This window comes from Typopeltis vanoorti, chromosome 13 (genome assembly GCF_054136105.1).
Source record: "Typopeltis vanoorti isolate ZY-2024b chromosome 13, IOZ_Tvanoo_1.0, whole genome shotgun sequence".
In the NCBI taxonomy this organism is placed as follows: Eukaryota; Metazoa; Arthropoda; class Arachnida; order Uropygi; family Thelyphonidae; genus Typopeltis; species Typopeltis vanoorti.
The window spans coordinates 70,091,743-70,108,299 of record NC_143561.1 but is presented as its reverse complement, the minus strand read 5'-3'; the positions used below and the strand labels follow the sequence as shown (position 1 = coordinate 70,108,299).

Sequence of the window (16,557 nt, the reverse complement as noted above, 5' to 3'; positions counted from 1 at the left end):
AAAAAGTTGGGTTAGGTTCCAAAATCTTTTTTTTTTTTAAGATTATATAAACAATGACATATCCAACAAAAATATTTTTTATTTAATTCAGGTAATTCGTGTAAGTTAAGAAAACATAGAAATCATGAAACAAATACATAGTATAAAATTGTAAAAAATTATAAACTGTACGTAAACTTCATTGCACATAATACACAAATGTTTTAGGCAAAATAAAATAAGCTGCTTATTTTAATCATGATCACTGTCTTCAAAACAGACATTTCATAGGTTTTCTTTATTTACGATTGGCTGGGTCTCGTCATCACTTGAAATCTCTTGGATATCATGTTCACAATTGTCATTGCCTAATTCAGCTGGTTCAGTTATCAACAAGTCAGTAATAAGACCTCGCTTACCACTATGCTGCAATTTATTTATTAAGTTCATAATACGGAGTTAAACAAATATTCAATTGTCTCATGAATTTTCTGCTCCACTGAGAGATCATTATCCATAAAATAACTTGCTTGCCAATCCTTCTGCTAATTTCTTTAAACTGAATTCTTCAATGGATCCATCACAATCAGAATCTTCGGCAGAACTTTACCGCCATTTGGTTCGACGTTATCTATTAATTGTACTAGTTCCTCCTCATTTAAATCTATTTCCCCATCAATTAATTCACTATTGAAGAGATTGGAGCACTTATGAAGTTCTTGAGGTTGAGTCTCATATGCTGATCAAAACCGAATGTATCTTCAGTCTTGTTCAATTGTTACCTTGGCAGTTTACAGTGGGTGGGTTTATTCCTATTAACAAATGTGTATATCGCAAAAGCGCTTTAAGTGGCCATTACTATAAAAAATCTTTTTTTTTTTTACATAAAAAAAAATAGATATTGTATGTAACTCCCAAAAAATAAAGTGCTCAGCTTGAGATTAACACACTTATGATTTTTAATGCGCTTTACTGGCAGAAAACGAAGACAACTTTCAACAATAAACACTTCATATGGTAAACAACTGATGTACATGCGTGCTAAAGGTATTTCCCCCTAATATAAATTTGCTACTTGTAACTACATGTGCAATATGGGCAGATGCAAATTTAACAAAGATAAAATTTGATTTTTAAGTCGTGAGGTGAAAAATATATGAAAAGATAAAGGGTTACTGCAGTTTGTAGACCATTGTAAAATCCTGTATAGAAGGATTTTAGAATAAAATTTCTTCTATACTGATTTTACTTGCAAAATAAACATCAACTTAATATACTTGTAATTTGATTAATGCTTAACTCAATTTTTCTGTAATAAACCTGAAAAAAATGTTAGAATAAATTGATAAGAAAATTGTACAGACAAAGAATTAACTCAGACGGGATTAAAATGTAAGACCTGAGGCTATCGCAACTCGTGAAGGTCAATGAAGTGCGGGGTTTCCCGACTAAACTCAGTGACCGCCAGGTGGCTGAGAAGACCCATCTAAGAAAATCTGGGCGATTGAATCTGGAAGAGTTCCAAGGTCAGTAGAGCAGAATAAAAGGAGGATGAATAGAAGGAAAAGAGGCTTGTCGGCCAGGCTTTTTGGAAGCTAGACTTGCTGTTCCGGTTTTCTGTTCCTGCTCTCGCTGTGAGGAGTCTCCTGTATCTGTATATCCTGCCATTCTAAGGACAGGGATCCATTCCGCCAGTCGATGCACGATGATGACAGAAGTTTCGTAATAGCAGTGACAGAATACTCCAGAGTTCCCACTGCTAAATTCCTTGGCGATCTCCACCAAGGATGAGGTATCATCGATGCCGTAAAAATGTGCCCATGTGTGAATTTTATCGGATAGCAGAAGAAGGTGTCAACGATCTCTAGGATCTTGTGTAATGAACTGGATGACAAAGTAATAAGTAAGACTTTTGTATAGGACTATCCTAGATGTGAAATTAATGGCAAGGATTGCCGAAATATTTTTGTTTGTTAGCATAAAGAACAGTAGTAAGGACGGAAAACCGATTTGTTGAAAATAATTGTGAAGCAGTATGCAGAGTTGAAGAAGGAATAGTATGTTAAGGTGTTAGTTAAGTCTAATAAGATATATAGTCTGAGTTAATTTAATGTAATGTGTGTGTACAAGTCTGCTCTTGTGTCTGAATTATATGTGAGCACATTTATTGCATTAGTTATTAAGCTTAAGAGAGAATTGTTTAATTAATCTAGTGGAGAACCAGACACGTGATTTTTGTATTATTTCCATGTCATTTTAATTAGTAAATTTGAGTTGGATTATTTTAGTATGTGTAGTGGTACCCTTTTTTTGATGTATCTTGATTTAGCATGAATAAATCGTTTTGTTTGTCAAATAACTTGCCTGATTCCGTCTGACCAATGCACTTCTCATAAAAAGATTGTGTGACCTTAAGAGTAAAAGTAGCCACTACTGACGAACAGTAGATTTAAACGTTACTTGACTTAGAGATAAATATTAGAAATATTTCCGTGTTGTGCTGAGCGCTTTTTTTTTTTTTTTGTATGTATTGGAAGATATACAATTCCTCTACGCGATCTCTGATGGAGCAGTCGTAAATACAAATAAATTTTCAGAGATCATTGTGAGAAAAAAGCCAGCTATTTAGACAAAGGAATTGGCTCCAGCCAGCGGCAATTCCTAATATTCTGAAATATGTACATGCGAAATAGCATAGTCATGGCCTTGAGGGGGGGGGGGGGGGGTATTAAATTGGTAGACCGAAAGGATAGTCTATTTCAAGCAATGAAAGCAACAAGATTATAACTCGGCGTTACGACGATTAAAATAAGACAAGAAGTTAAAATAAGATAAAGGAAAATATTAAAGACATAATCGAATTGAATAAATAAATAATTAAATAATCAGAGGCATACATAGATGTATATAGTGATTAACAAAGTTAATATATTTACCAATTTCACAAATTTTGAGATTTTCCCCACAGATTTAACAATACATCCCTTACATGCATACTAAATTCCAACTTACAAAGTTCTCTAGTCGGTATCACACTCTCTCTGTCTCTCTCTCTCTCTCTCTCTCTCACTCACACACACACACACACCAGTGTAGCTGAATGAACACATAGCCTATCTATTATCAACAAACAAGCTATGGGTCTGAATCTCAACTGTGGCATAAATGTTTGCAAGTCTTTAAGAAACAGATGATGTTCATTGCATTTTCTATTAAATCCTTCTTACTGGAGGTCTGAAACAAGTCCCATGTTTAGTCTCGGGAGCAAGCTTTTATTTAACTCGTAGTCCATCCAATGATATATGCAGTATAGGCTACGGCATTTCTAATTTTTAAAAATGATTAAAAAAAAGTATAGTGAAGTAAAATACATTATGTGAAGTATACACTACAACAGGTAAAATCTAATTGCAATGTACTTTTCATCAGAGCATGTCAGACCACTTACCATAAGCTGGAAAATCTTTCAGTAGAGGTTTTCCAGCTTACGATAAAAAAGAAAAAGCATTCAGCTTTTTCTTTGTTTTAAGAGATAAATACTGTTATAATAATTGTAGAAACTCAAAATATGTTACCTTTCTTGTTTGGTTTTGGTTTTGGTGGTGGCTGAGACGGTTCAGCTAAAGGTTCTTGTTTAACATCAGAACTAGAAGTAGCACTATCATTTATACACATAGTTGACACGGGTGTTGAAACCTCCTCTTTAACAGAAGTTTCTTCTTTTAGAGGAACAGATTCAGAATTGCAGGAGGCAGCACTCACTTCTTCTAATGATTCTTGCTTCACTTCCACCTTAGGTTCAATTTTTATTTGTACTTTTTCTTCAGTTTTTATTTCTTCACTAACTTCCATTTTTTCTTCCGTATTTTCATCTTTAATAAAACTGTTACTATCATTTGTCACTGACATGGGGAGAGACATCACTTTCCCAACTTCTTCTGAAGTACCTTGGGTAACAGAAGCAGTCTGATCTTGTGATTGTGAACTACTACTAAGAGGTGGAACAGAATCCAGTATATCTTGCGAATGAGACATATCTGTCATTACAGATGTTGTATCTTCAATTTTTTCTTCTGTTTTAATCTCTGATTGGAGCTCCTGCTGAGACAGTGGTGTACTTTGCTCTTGAATAAAAGGTTCATGCTTCCCTATTGAAGTAACAGTTTCAGAAAGTGAAGCACCTTCAGTTAATCCAGATGATCTTGATGACTGATGTAATGAATGAGTGAACTGCTGTGATTGAGAAGAGGAAAAGGAGGAGGAGGAGGAGGAAGAAGAGGATGCTTGTGAAAGAACAGCTTCATTTGGCAATGGAGAAAGAGATGGTTGTAGTTTTCCAGGCAGACTACTCTGTTGTTGATCCTGCTGAGATTGAGACTGCAGAACAGGCATCTATAAGAAAATATACCATTAAATGTACAGATACTGTTATTAATGTCATAAATAAGAAGCAACAAGACACTATTAAAAATGTGTATTATTTTACTAATAGAAAACCTGGTGAAATTAAAATAAAAAACTTGTCTTCACACCACGTTATTCTAAATATTAAGTAGAATGTGAAAATCCTGAAACCGACTCCTCTCTCTTTGAAGTTTAACAAAATAAAATATTATGAGAAATGACTTTCTCTGCCACACCACTGCCCAATTGGCAAGGTATATACAATGACAAATCCAGCCACAAGTTACTTCTATAAACTGCACCTCAGTGTATTGCTTTAGTCACTTAGAGTTAGCACTGAAAAACTGCTGTTACTGTGTACACTTTTTATGACACCTAGGAATCAGGAATAATATGTGGGTAGTGGCACATGAATGAGTGGGTTAAAATCTGCAAGAGTTGGACTGGTTTCCCTCTATTCCTAAAGTCTAAGGATTGAATCTAAGACCATTAGACTTCTGCAATAGAGACAACCATGTTATTAGTGATTCTTGCTCTTACCATTAACAGTCACTAGTTTATTTGGGATGGTGTGTTTCTAGGACAGGTCCAACCTTATGCTCTAAGCTCTTATGATGCTTTAAGTTATAATAAAAAGGAGCTAGATACTAAATTTTGGGATTCTAGTTCTTGCTGCTTAGATAAAATATGTAAAAACATATAAAGACATAAAAACTGCATCTGTTAACATTATGGCAAGTCAGGATTAGTAGACCAAGCTTGTACCCTGCTGTCTCGTGGGATTAAATAGAAGAAAAAGACCAATGTTCTACAACAGAAGACATTACAAGTCTGAGAGCTTTTTAGCATCAGCAACGAAATGCTCCTCTAATCTCAATAAGTATAGCTGTGTAGGGCATCCAGATATGTTCAGATATCCCACAATGGGAATAAAGGGAAAGGGGTAAATAGCCTAGTATTAGTTACAAGAAATTTGGTAACTGCATCAACTAGTCTATTTTTGTATTGAAGTCTTCAGAGAGACATATCCAATCCTAGAAAATGTGCACAGCATCTACTTATCATTAAAATGCAGTATGAAAACTTCCAGAAAGATCAGATCACAGAATAATATCTAAACTGCACAATGAGAGAAAGAAACATTCAGTCCTCTCATTATTAATCCATGGTAACATTGGTATACAGTTGTCACTATAACAAACTGCAGGGATCACAGGATAGCTAATTAGAGTGAATTTTCTTTAAAACACACTATATTCCAACAGAGGCTTTTATTATAGTTTACCTGTAGGTTTTTTTATTTTTATTTTTTTATGCACTGCCTGGAAAGAAGTCAATGGACACCCCCATGAGCAAGGTGTGCACCATGTCATGTAACACGTCACGTTTGTAGCCAACAAATTGGAAGATTACGATGCTCCCAAGAAGTCAGTGCAACTATATCCAAGTGAAATGGCTGTGAGAAGAGAACTGAATGGAGTTTGAAAGAGGCACTGTGACAGGATGTTATGCTGCAGGCCTATTTGTTTGGCAAATTGTTGAGATACTGGGCCATTCCAGGTAAACAATCAGTGATACCATACTGAGATGGAAGTGTAGGGAGTCAACTGCAAGTGCTACCAGCAATGAATGATCCATTACATTCGCCAAACGTGACTGTAGGATTCTATGAAGGATAATATGTAAAAAGCATTTGTTGGCTAACACATTGAATGCAGAGTTAGGGCATCGACTAGAACATGAATCGGCACAAAAACATTCAGAACCGATGCTCACAACATGGAAGGACCACAATATTCAAGCACAACATTACTTGAACCAACATGCAGCGCCATCTTCAGCGGTGCAAAAGCATGTACAGTGGGTTGTTATATTGTTCCTCTTTATATCGTGTTCCTTGTTTGTTATGGTTATTAACTTTATTTCATCCTTGCGTTAATCGATTTTACTTTAATTCTGACTTAGACTGACTACCTTCAAAAATCCTATCTTAACACAAACTATGGTGCTAAACTCAGAAGGCTTTAAGCTGACAACTTGGCCGAATACTTAGAGTAACCACGTGTATTGAACTTTCAAACAAAGGGCCTATCTCTTTGTTGGAGACAAATCCTTTGTATTAACTGTCTGAGTTGTTTCCCCATCAGATACTGGCAAATTTATTTGTTTTGCTGTGCCAGCCAAGAGGAATTCTTAACCAGGGAACTTCTCTCAGAAATTATACAAAGGTGATTATCCTAACGCTTGTCCTTCAGCACATAATTATCTGAACTAATTGAATATATAGGCCTCAATGATGCTTGTAATCGTGGCCTATATATTCAATTATTCCCCCGCATTAGGTTCCGAATTTTATGAGTTGAGTTGAATTCAGGCACAGGCTATTTTTAGGTTAAAACATAAAGCACATTTTATTAAGATCACTAACTTGTACATAGTTACATTCATTCTCACTATTAGATTAAAATCAGACTCAGGTGAGGAGCTATTATTGATATTTAGAACTTAACTGGAAATCTAATGTAAGCTCCTTCACAATTTCACTCAATTGACTGTACACAATACATAATATCAAATTCTAATCTTCACAATTTATCCTATCAAGCTATGTCACAAGTTACAAATCATGATTATCACACTCTACTTAATTCACAATCTGAGACAAAGTTACCGATAGAGCTAAACCTTTGTAGTTAATGCTAATCACTTAAAGTTCCTTACTAGAATGTCTGTTCACAATTAATACTGAACTGCAATTCACACTTATTTCACAGCATGCTTCTCTATTAACATAAAGGAGAATAAAACAGTACTTTACCAAGATAGTCCACATTCTGCATACAGTGCTAGATTCTCCTTCCTTGAAAACTGGGTCAGGAACATCGTAGAATTACCTTTACAGATGTGGTCATACATGGCGTTCGTCTCGTCTGTCCCTTCAGTATGGCTGGTGATCTGTAACCGCTGGTCTGGTTCCGTTGCTGGTTGTTCTATTTCACATCACCGTCTCAGCAGTCACATACACTGGAACTTCTGCTGCCAATATTGAACATCTACGGGCTATCCTGAATCCATCACAAAGCGAGATAGAACCGCTCGTCCGCGAAGAGTAGGTCAAAAATCAAATGGTCAAGACATGAACAAGGGCAAAAAATGACGATCAAAAAACCAAAGAGTCCTCTGCACGGGGAGCAATCCCTTTTTATTTCACACCCTTAGTGCCCTCTTTTCTTTTATGAATCTTCGCCCGACACTCATCTTCCTTTTCCGCTAGTCCATCCGGGTCACAGCGTTTCCTTAGGTTTGACTCTTCTGCGTGAGCTGCTTTCCAATAATTTACGCTGCCACAAGTGTAACGCTCGCCCAAGCACCTTGAACTTTAGATTATATACGTTTCGCATAGAACATAATACAGTCGTTACAACTTACTAAAACATAAGTCTTTACACAGAAAAACTTGACATAATGGATTTACGCTTTGTATCTTTACATAAAATATTCATTCTATATACTCTTTTCACAATCAGTATTTATACTAAAGCTCAAGTATCTCTTAACTGTTTTCTAATTCTTGTTGAATCCTGAATAAAAATCAAAAAATTATAGAATTTCCCATTCAAGATTCAACAGGGTCATGGAATCTTGGAAACCTGTGTTATGGAGCAGCAAATCATGCTACACTCTCTACTGAGCAGATGCCTGGTAAACATCTCTTACAAGAGTATGTAACCCCAGCTACGAAATTTGGAAACAAGCTGCATGCGTGTATGTACGCACGCGCATGTGTGTCTGTGTGTGTGTGTAGTTAGCAAGTTTCTTAATATCTTACAAATAAAGGAAATTTCCAAATCAGTTAATTAATCATCTTTCAACTTTACTATAAAAATATTAATCACCATTTAAATTATACATTAATGATTTTATAAACAGTTTCACATTACCTGTAAAGAAGGAACGGGAGAATTTTGCGATGACAGCTGTTGCTGAGGTGGCTGTCCTTGGGTAAGATTGCCTATTAACTGTGAAACTTGTTGCTGCATCTTTAAAAAAAAAAAAAGTATTTAGAGTACAGTGATTTAGCATTTTTAACATATTTTTTAAAGAATGTGTTAACTACTTCATAAATAAAAAAAATGGTGTAGTAATTCAAGTATTCAAGTTCTGTTTTTAAATATTTTCACTGCAGTGCTACAATTGCAATGGTGCACCAGCGCGCTGAGTGTTGATTCCTTAGTAATGCATTGGTGCCATTTTCAGACATTCTCACAGTGCGAACACTTCTTAGTGTGTGTTTATAGTGTCTAAATTTTCACTGCAGTGCTACAATTGCAATGGTGCACCAGCATGCTGATTCCTTAGTAAGGCATTGGTGCCATTTTCAGACATTCTCACAGTGCGAACACTTCTTAGTGTGTGTTTATAGTGTCTAAGAAAATCGAATCGCCCGCTGTATGTAAAATTAGGTCAGTTATCTGTTTCATTAATGTGAAGAACGTAAAGCAGCTGAAATTCATTGGCAAATTATTGAGGTTTATGGAGAACATGCAATGAGTGATTCAATGGTACAAAGATAGATAAGACTTTTTAATGGAGGAAGGACATGTGTGCACAATGATGAACGGAGCAGACAACCATCTTTAGTGACTGATGATTTGGTACATTCAGTTGAAGAGAAGACGTGGCATGCTTAACAGAGATGTTGTTTTGATTCATGATAACGCCCCCCCCACACACACACGGCAGGCATAACACAAAAACTTCTCGCCACCTTCGGCTGGGAACAATTCCATCACTCCCCATAAAGTCCTGACCTCGCACCAAGCGACTTTCACCTGTTCAAACATCTGAAATCTTTCCTTGGTGCCCGCAGTTTCAAGACGACAAAGTCAAAGAAGCAGTCAATATGTGGTTTGCATCACAGGCTTCTACGATGAAGGTATACAACTCTTGGTTCCCTGTTATGATAAGTGCCTGGACAATGGCAGAAATTATAGAAAAGTAGTGAAAAAAGTCTACTTTAATTTCCAATAAAGTTTTTTTGTAAGTATATTTTTTGTTTCTCTGACAGTCCATCGGAACTTATTTTCTGGACGTCCCTCGTATATTAATGATAATGTGGATAGTCTGAAATGGAAGGGAGGAGAAGATATACACCCACTGTCCAAAAAGAAACTGAGCTTTTGATAGAAAATAAAACACAGGCCAATTATAATTATTCAAATCATTTATTTCAATCAATACACTCTCCCTCAGCTTCGATACAGTGTTTGGCATGGTCAATTAATTCATTAAATGAGTTTTTTATATCGGTTTTTGGGATACTGTTGAGGGTCATGGTTACTGATGCTTTAACGTTTTCAATGGCGTCGTATCGCTTTCCTTTCATCAGCAAATGAAGTGTCAGGTGGAAGAAAAAGAAGTCACAGGGTGCTAAATCAGGTGAATATGGCGAGTGATTCAACACAAACTAGCTAAACGAAAGTTATGGGAAGACTTTGGTAAGAACATAGAAAATAAATATCAAGGTGGCAAGATATTCTGGAGGTTGTTGAAGAAGCTCAGAAATGGAGGAAAGACTGCTGTAAAAGGTTAGAGATGATAAAGGTGACATGAAAACTGGAGAAAAAGATATCCTTGATGTACGGAGTAATTATTTTCAAAAATTGCTAAATGAAACAATCAGTGACAGCACAGTAGTAAAAAACACTCAACAAACAGATATGAGGTTAGGAATACATATCCATACTTGAAGTTAAAAAAGCCACCAAAAGTCTGAAATGTGGAAAGGAAGCTGGAGTAGATGTTATTCGACAAGAAATGCTTCTCATGGAGGTATAAAAGCCCTACAGAGACTGAAATGCATAGTTCTGAAGACCTGGAGAGAGGAACGAATTCCAGATGATTAGAGTAGAGCTTTATACACAACCCATATATAAAGAGAGAAATAAAACTGAATGTGAGAATTACAGAGGCATTTCCCTACTGAGTGTTCCTGGTAAGATTTATGAAAGTATACTTGAGAAGGATTGTGGAAAAGGGGTAACGTGGTGAAGAACAAGCTGGATTCAGACCAAATAGATGCTGTCAGAATCAGATTTTCATTTTACGATGAATTGTTGAGAAATCATGGGAATATAACAAATATCTCTATTTAAGTTTTGTAGATCTAGAAAAGGTGCCAAGAGAAAAGCTATTCAATATGCTACAGTTATATGGCGTCAATGGGGCATTATATCAAGGAATACTTAGTCTTTATTTGAGTTGTAAGTCAGCAGTTAGAATTGAAAGAAGTACAGGAAGATGGTTTGATGTTAAATCTGGTGTCAGATGAAGATGTACATTATCTCCTCTGTTATTCATTATCTATATGAATTATATTATGAAGGAAAGTGGTATTAAACCTAATATCAAAGTTGGAGATGTCAATCTCAGCTCTTTACTTTATGCAGATGTTATACTTTTAAATAAATCCAGTACTAGTCTGCAAGATTCCCTGACAAATTTAATAACTGTTGTAATAAATTTGGTATGAAAATCAGCAATAACAAGACAATCAGAAAATAGGTTGAAACATTGAAAATATCAACTGCATTATGAATGGAGAGCCTATAGAATAAGTAAAACATTTCAGCTACTTAGGCACAATTTTTAGTGAAGACAGTAAATTAAATACGGAAATAGACAACAGAATCAACAAAGCTGGTATGGTAGGAAGTCAACTGAATAAATTTATATACAATAAGAGAGAAATTAGTCAAAACACTGAATTAGCTGTATACAAGACAGTGAGTGTTCAAACCAATTTTAATTTATAAATCTGAGAGTTGGGGTGGAAATAAAACACTTGACCAAAGACTAGAAACCACAGATATGAGAGTCCTGAGAAAGATTAGGGATGTGGACAGATGGCATCAGTGGCAATATCATATTAAAAATGAGGATATTTGGGAAGAACTCGACATTGTTAGCATCCAGGAATGTGTTAGCGGAGCTAATCTAGGGTCGAATGGTCACTTAAACAAATGGGAGAGGGAAGATTAGCAAAAAAGTGTTCTCTGTCAGATTGGCAGGAAAAAGACCGAGAGGAAAACCAAGATGTAGGTGGATTGATGCAGCAAAAAGTGCCTTAAAAGACGGAAATGTAAGATCTGATAATGTTGAAGTCTTGACAGGTAACAGATTGATTTGGAGGAAAATTGTAGATATGAAGTTAGTAATGATGTAAGTTTTTCATGTGGTGTGGTACTATCATAATATTTACAGCCTTTGAGGGTACATGTCAGGAATTTGATGATAAAAAAAACTGAGACCAAAACATTAACTAGAGCACAACTCAACCCCTGTGTTTCTGCTACTCCTGGCGTTTGTGTACTCACCTCTGTAGTCTGCACGACCCAGGTAGACAACTTAATGGGTCTCTATATTTAATGTCTCACTTATGTGGAGATCCTTCCACATTCTTAATAAGCCCAAACCATACAGCATGCAATCATCCTTTCATCAGCTCCATAATTAAGCCTATTACTATCATTTACACAGCTGAATGTCTTCATTCGCTTACACATACATTCTTACCATTTTTCATCATGATATTTCCCCTGTATCTCCATATTAGGTATCATACAATAAGTAATTTTTCCTGACTCTTAATACAAAATGCATTCACGTCTGCTATTTGTGTGTTTATCTAACCAGCTGGCAGGATTTTAAAAAAAAAAACAAGTTCCTGAGAGGCAAAAACTCTGATGCACTTCCATGTGCATCTAACTCACATTCATTTAGAAAGACCTTATGGAAGTTCTTCACATCTTGAGCAGTAATTTAACCTAGGTAAATTTTTTCAACAAAGGGCAATGCTAGGACATCAAGATGAAAAAGTATACAGTAATCTACCTTTTATCCAACACTTCAAATCTAAGAATGGAAAGTTCTGATAATTTTTGGTGAGATAATGAAAATACAATTACACAGTGCTCTACCAAAAGTCAGCACTGACATGCAAGGGTCGGTTAATTGAAGGGGGATTGTTTTGAAGGTTAAATAAAAAGTAGATTACTGGACTTAATGGTGATTGACATACTTATTTGTTTTAACAATTAACGAAAGACAAAACTCTACCATATAAGATAATGTTGTTAGGTATCAGATGAAGATCTCTGGCAGTTGATAGTATGGCAACCTAATATATGAATTATTTATTTTAATAATTATATTTATCTAAGTATCTTTCATAATCATGAATTAATTCTGGAAAAAATATATATATAAATAAGTAAAAATATAAACTGACTTAAAAATGATCTTTAGTTTATCGATAGAGAGAGAGAGAGAGAGAGAGAGAGAGAAAGAAAGAAAATGGCATCAGTTAATTCTGTCCTATCTTTTTTATATATATCTTCATGGTCAAATGGATAATGTTGCTGCTTTCCCATACAGGCTGTGAATTCAAAAATATTCTAGCATAGGCTTTATTTTATGTTTGCAATTATGCTGCTTTTCATCATTCATAAAAAATATGGGTTGATAAACTTACTTAAATAACAAAACACTGACTGACATCAGATTTCTGTGTACTATAGTTACAAAAATAGCAATGCTGTTTAATTGAAATTGATGATTATGAATACTATAGTTTGTATTTTGAATTAGCATATTATGAAAAATGGAAAGTAAGCCCTACTTACAGACAGCTGCCGATTTTTTAGAGTATCATTAAAATTTAACTGTCCCTGCTGTGGAGAAGATATAAATTGTGGCAAAGAAATGTCACTTCCTACAGCTGATGTGGGGGTATCTAAAGAACTAGATGTCATAGTTGTAACAGCCTTAGCTGTACTATACTGAGACTGCTGGAGAGTTGCAGTTGTTGTGGGGCTTGAGGTGGCTACTGCTTGAGAAAACTGGTTTATATTAACAGCAACTGTTTGAGCTGAACCAGAAGAAAGGTAAGAGTTCAGATTGAATGCATCACGTGAATTTGTACTTCCAGGAATGGTTATGTTAGGTGGAGGAATTCGTTGCTGTGTAACTGTCATAGGCATCTGCGAATGAGTAACAGAATTTGCTGAAGAAACACCTGCAAAGAGTAAACTTCATTAAACCAAGATATACATTTTTTTTAAAGTACACTTATTATTTTCAATCTTTCATATTTTCAGGGCTACATCTATTCCATTATGAAAACTATCCAACTGCAGTAACTACAGATTAAGCTATTTGATACAGCATATAATAAAGCATAAATATGCACACAATTCTCTGATGATGTGAATCATTTCTAGTTTGTTTGTTTTTTTATTTTTTTTTTCTTCTTCAGAATGCAAAATTGATTACACCAAATAAAGCAGTAAGTTTATATGAAACAGAATATAAGCAGAGAAGTAAAATAATACTGCATTTCATTGTGTATGTAGGCTTCTGTGGAGAAAGGACATATTAGTATAAGTATTTTCTGGTATCAAACCACTCACTTCATCAGGAAATAGCAAGAAAAAAATTAAAAAAACTACAAGCAAAGCAATAATAGTTAGCATTTCTAGTGAAGAATGTTCAAAAACATTTAAACAATGGAATAGAGCATGCGTTCACTGTTATGCTGGCTGCTGCTTTGTGGGTTGCTGTATACTGCTGGTAGATATAAGTATGTTGTGGTGGATGAAGGAGGACCAGATTTAATACAAGATCAGGTACAGTTGTGGGCTACCCTACATAAGACAAACTGGAAGATCTGGGGAGATACGCTGATATGAACACACATCAATGATTGAGAATGAAAGAAAGCACAAATCAGGGCTGGCAGCACATACAGATACAGAACAAATAACGGAAAACTCACGTAGAAATATTATTTAATAGTATAATTTTCGCCTGTGTGTCACAGGCATCTTCAGTACAATTAAGCTCAAAATTAAACACTAACTGACAATTCCAAAAAGCGCCACCTACTTAGGTGGCGCTTTTTGGAATTGTCAGTTAGTGTTTAATTTTGAGCTTAATTGTACTGAAGATGCCTGTGACACACAGGCGAAAATTATACTATTAAATAATATTTCTATGTGAGTTTTTCCGTTATTTGTTCTGTATAGTTGTCTACTCACGGTTTACCTCATTTAAAACTTAGATACAGAACATTTAGCAGAAGGTAGCAAACTGAAACGCTCCACATTGATTGCCACTTTTACTCAAGAGCAATCAAGCTGAAATGATGAAATATCTTCTACAGTATAACAAAAAACAAGGAATGATTTTACATCAAATCTGGTTCTCCTTAATCCATCATGACACACTTGTATATACCAGCAATATATAGCAACTGGCAAACCAGCAGCCAGCATAACAGAGAATGCAAGCTTTGCATTGTTTAAATGTTTTCAAATATTCTTTATTTGAAATGTTAACTGTTATCACTTTGCTATTATTGTATTATTTAAAAAAAAAAAAAAAAAAATCACTGCAGAATTAAAGTGCTGTGTTCACCAAGAAACAATCTATATATCACTAATGCTAAGAAAGAAAAAACTATCATGGTAATAGACAGACTAGAATATAATGAAATGCTATTATAGAGTGAACCATACACAGCATCATCTGCCATGATTGAACTACCAGCCAAATGTCTCATACATTACAACCAAAACTGCAGATCCTAAAACACAATTTGTACAATAGTAATTTCTGATAATTACATATTTTGTAATTCAAATTATGGAATGAAATCTCATAATACTGAAGATAATCCAGATGCCAGTAATTAACTGGAAAGACTGCTAAATAAAACAAGAAGTGACAGAACAATAGTAGAAAATAGCCAAAATATTCAGTCAGGGATACATATTAATACCCAAGGTAGAAGAGTAGTATACTTTAGGTGGAAGATGAATTCCATCTCATGGTGTGAGACCACTGTCCCACTTATTGGAGGCATCAAGTGCCTTGAAGAAAGTTCTATGTTTGGGCTCTAGAGTAGGGTTTCTAGACTGTGTAAAAAAAAAAAAAAAAACTAAAAAAAAAATATAAAACTGATACAAATAATAAAAAAATCCTTAGCCCTTTCAGAATACAAAATGTACTATAGGTTTCCAAATAACCTTCCATGAGTGGGAGCAACATAAAAAAGCCACTAGAAATTTGAAATGTCACAAGGCAACTGATAGTGATATTCAACCATAAATATTCAAATATGGAGGTATGAATGTTTTATAGTGGCCTACATACCATAATTCAGAAAGCATGGTCAGAGAGTCAAATTCCAGATGATTGGACAAGAGCTCTCAATAGCACTCATCTAAAAATAAAATAATATAAAATAAAAAATGGAATTTTCACTTTAATACAAACAGTCGACAAATCAGAGGAATATAACAAGGATCTACATTTTAGGTTTACAGATCAGGAAAAGACATAACAAGGTGCCAGGAAGCAAACTATTTAAATGCTACAATTATATGGTATACAGAGCAATGCATAGTCTATATTTTAAGTTATAAATCAGCAGATAAAAAAATCAAAGATAAAAAAAGGAGTACACTATCTCTGCTGTTTACCCCATCTATATGGATCTGAAAGGAAAGGAGCATTAAACTTCATGAGAGTTCTGAGAAAAATTAAAGGAACAAACAGATAGCATCCATGGCAGAATCATATTATAAATAAATAATATTATTTTGAATATGATTAAAACAAGGATAATATGAAAAAACTTGATGTTGTTGGCATTCAGGAATGTGTCAGTAGAGCTAATCTCAGGTGGAATGATTACAAGTTTTCATTGCCAGGATGGCAGGGAAAAAGACCCAAAGGAAGACCAAAATGTAGGTGGATTGATACAGTAAAAAAAGTCTTAAAAGACAGAAATATAAGATCTGATAATATTGAAATGCTGATAGATAACAGACTAATCTGGAAGAAAATTGGTGATAGTAATGATCTAACTTTCATGTAGTACTATCATAAGATCCTGTACGGCATTTTGAGGATGTCAGGAATTTGACGACAACGATATGATTAAAACTTGATTTTGTTAGCATAGGAACATGTGTCAAGTGTCACTTAAAAGAATGGAAAGAAACTGTTGTTGATATCCACTTCTTCACAGAGGAGGAAATGAGCACTTTTGATTAGCGTGAGTTTGAAGTCTAGGAATGGGAGAGAGCCATCAATCTAATTCTGCAGTAA

General features: G+C 34.9%; 1 protein-coding gene across 2 annotated transcripts in view; it reads right to left on the bottom strand.

Moving 5' to 3' along the window:
• The window catches only part of LOC150100272 (histone lysine acetyltransferase CREBBP-like), a 345,238-nt gene that overhangs the window by 158,293 nt on the left and 170,388 nt on the right, over positions 1 to 16,557 (bottom strand). For both annotated transcript variants that reach the window (XM_090403052.1, XM_090403053.1), the window contains exons 9-11: positions 13,068 to 13,459; positions 8,325 to 8,423; positions 3,555 to 4,371 (exon numbers count right to left, since the gene is read on the bottom strand). In XM_090403052.1, coding sequence (XP_090259178.1) covers positions 3,555 to 4,371; positions 8,325 to 8,423; positions 13,068 to 13,459 — 1,308 coding nt within the window. The remainder of the gene's footprint in view (positions 1 to 3,554; positions 4,372 to 8,324; positions 8,424 to 13,067; positions 13,460 to 16,557) is intronic.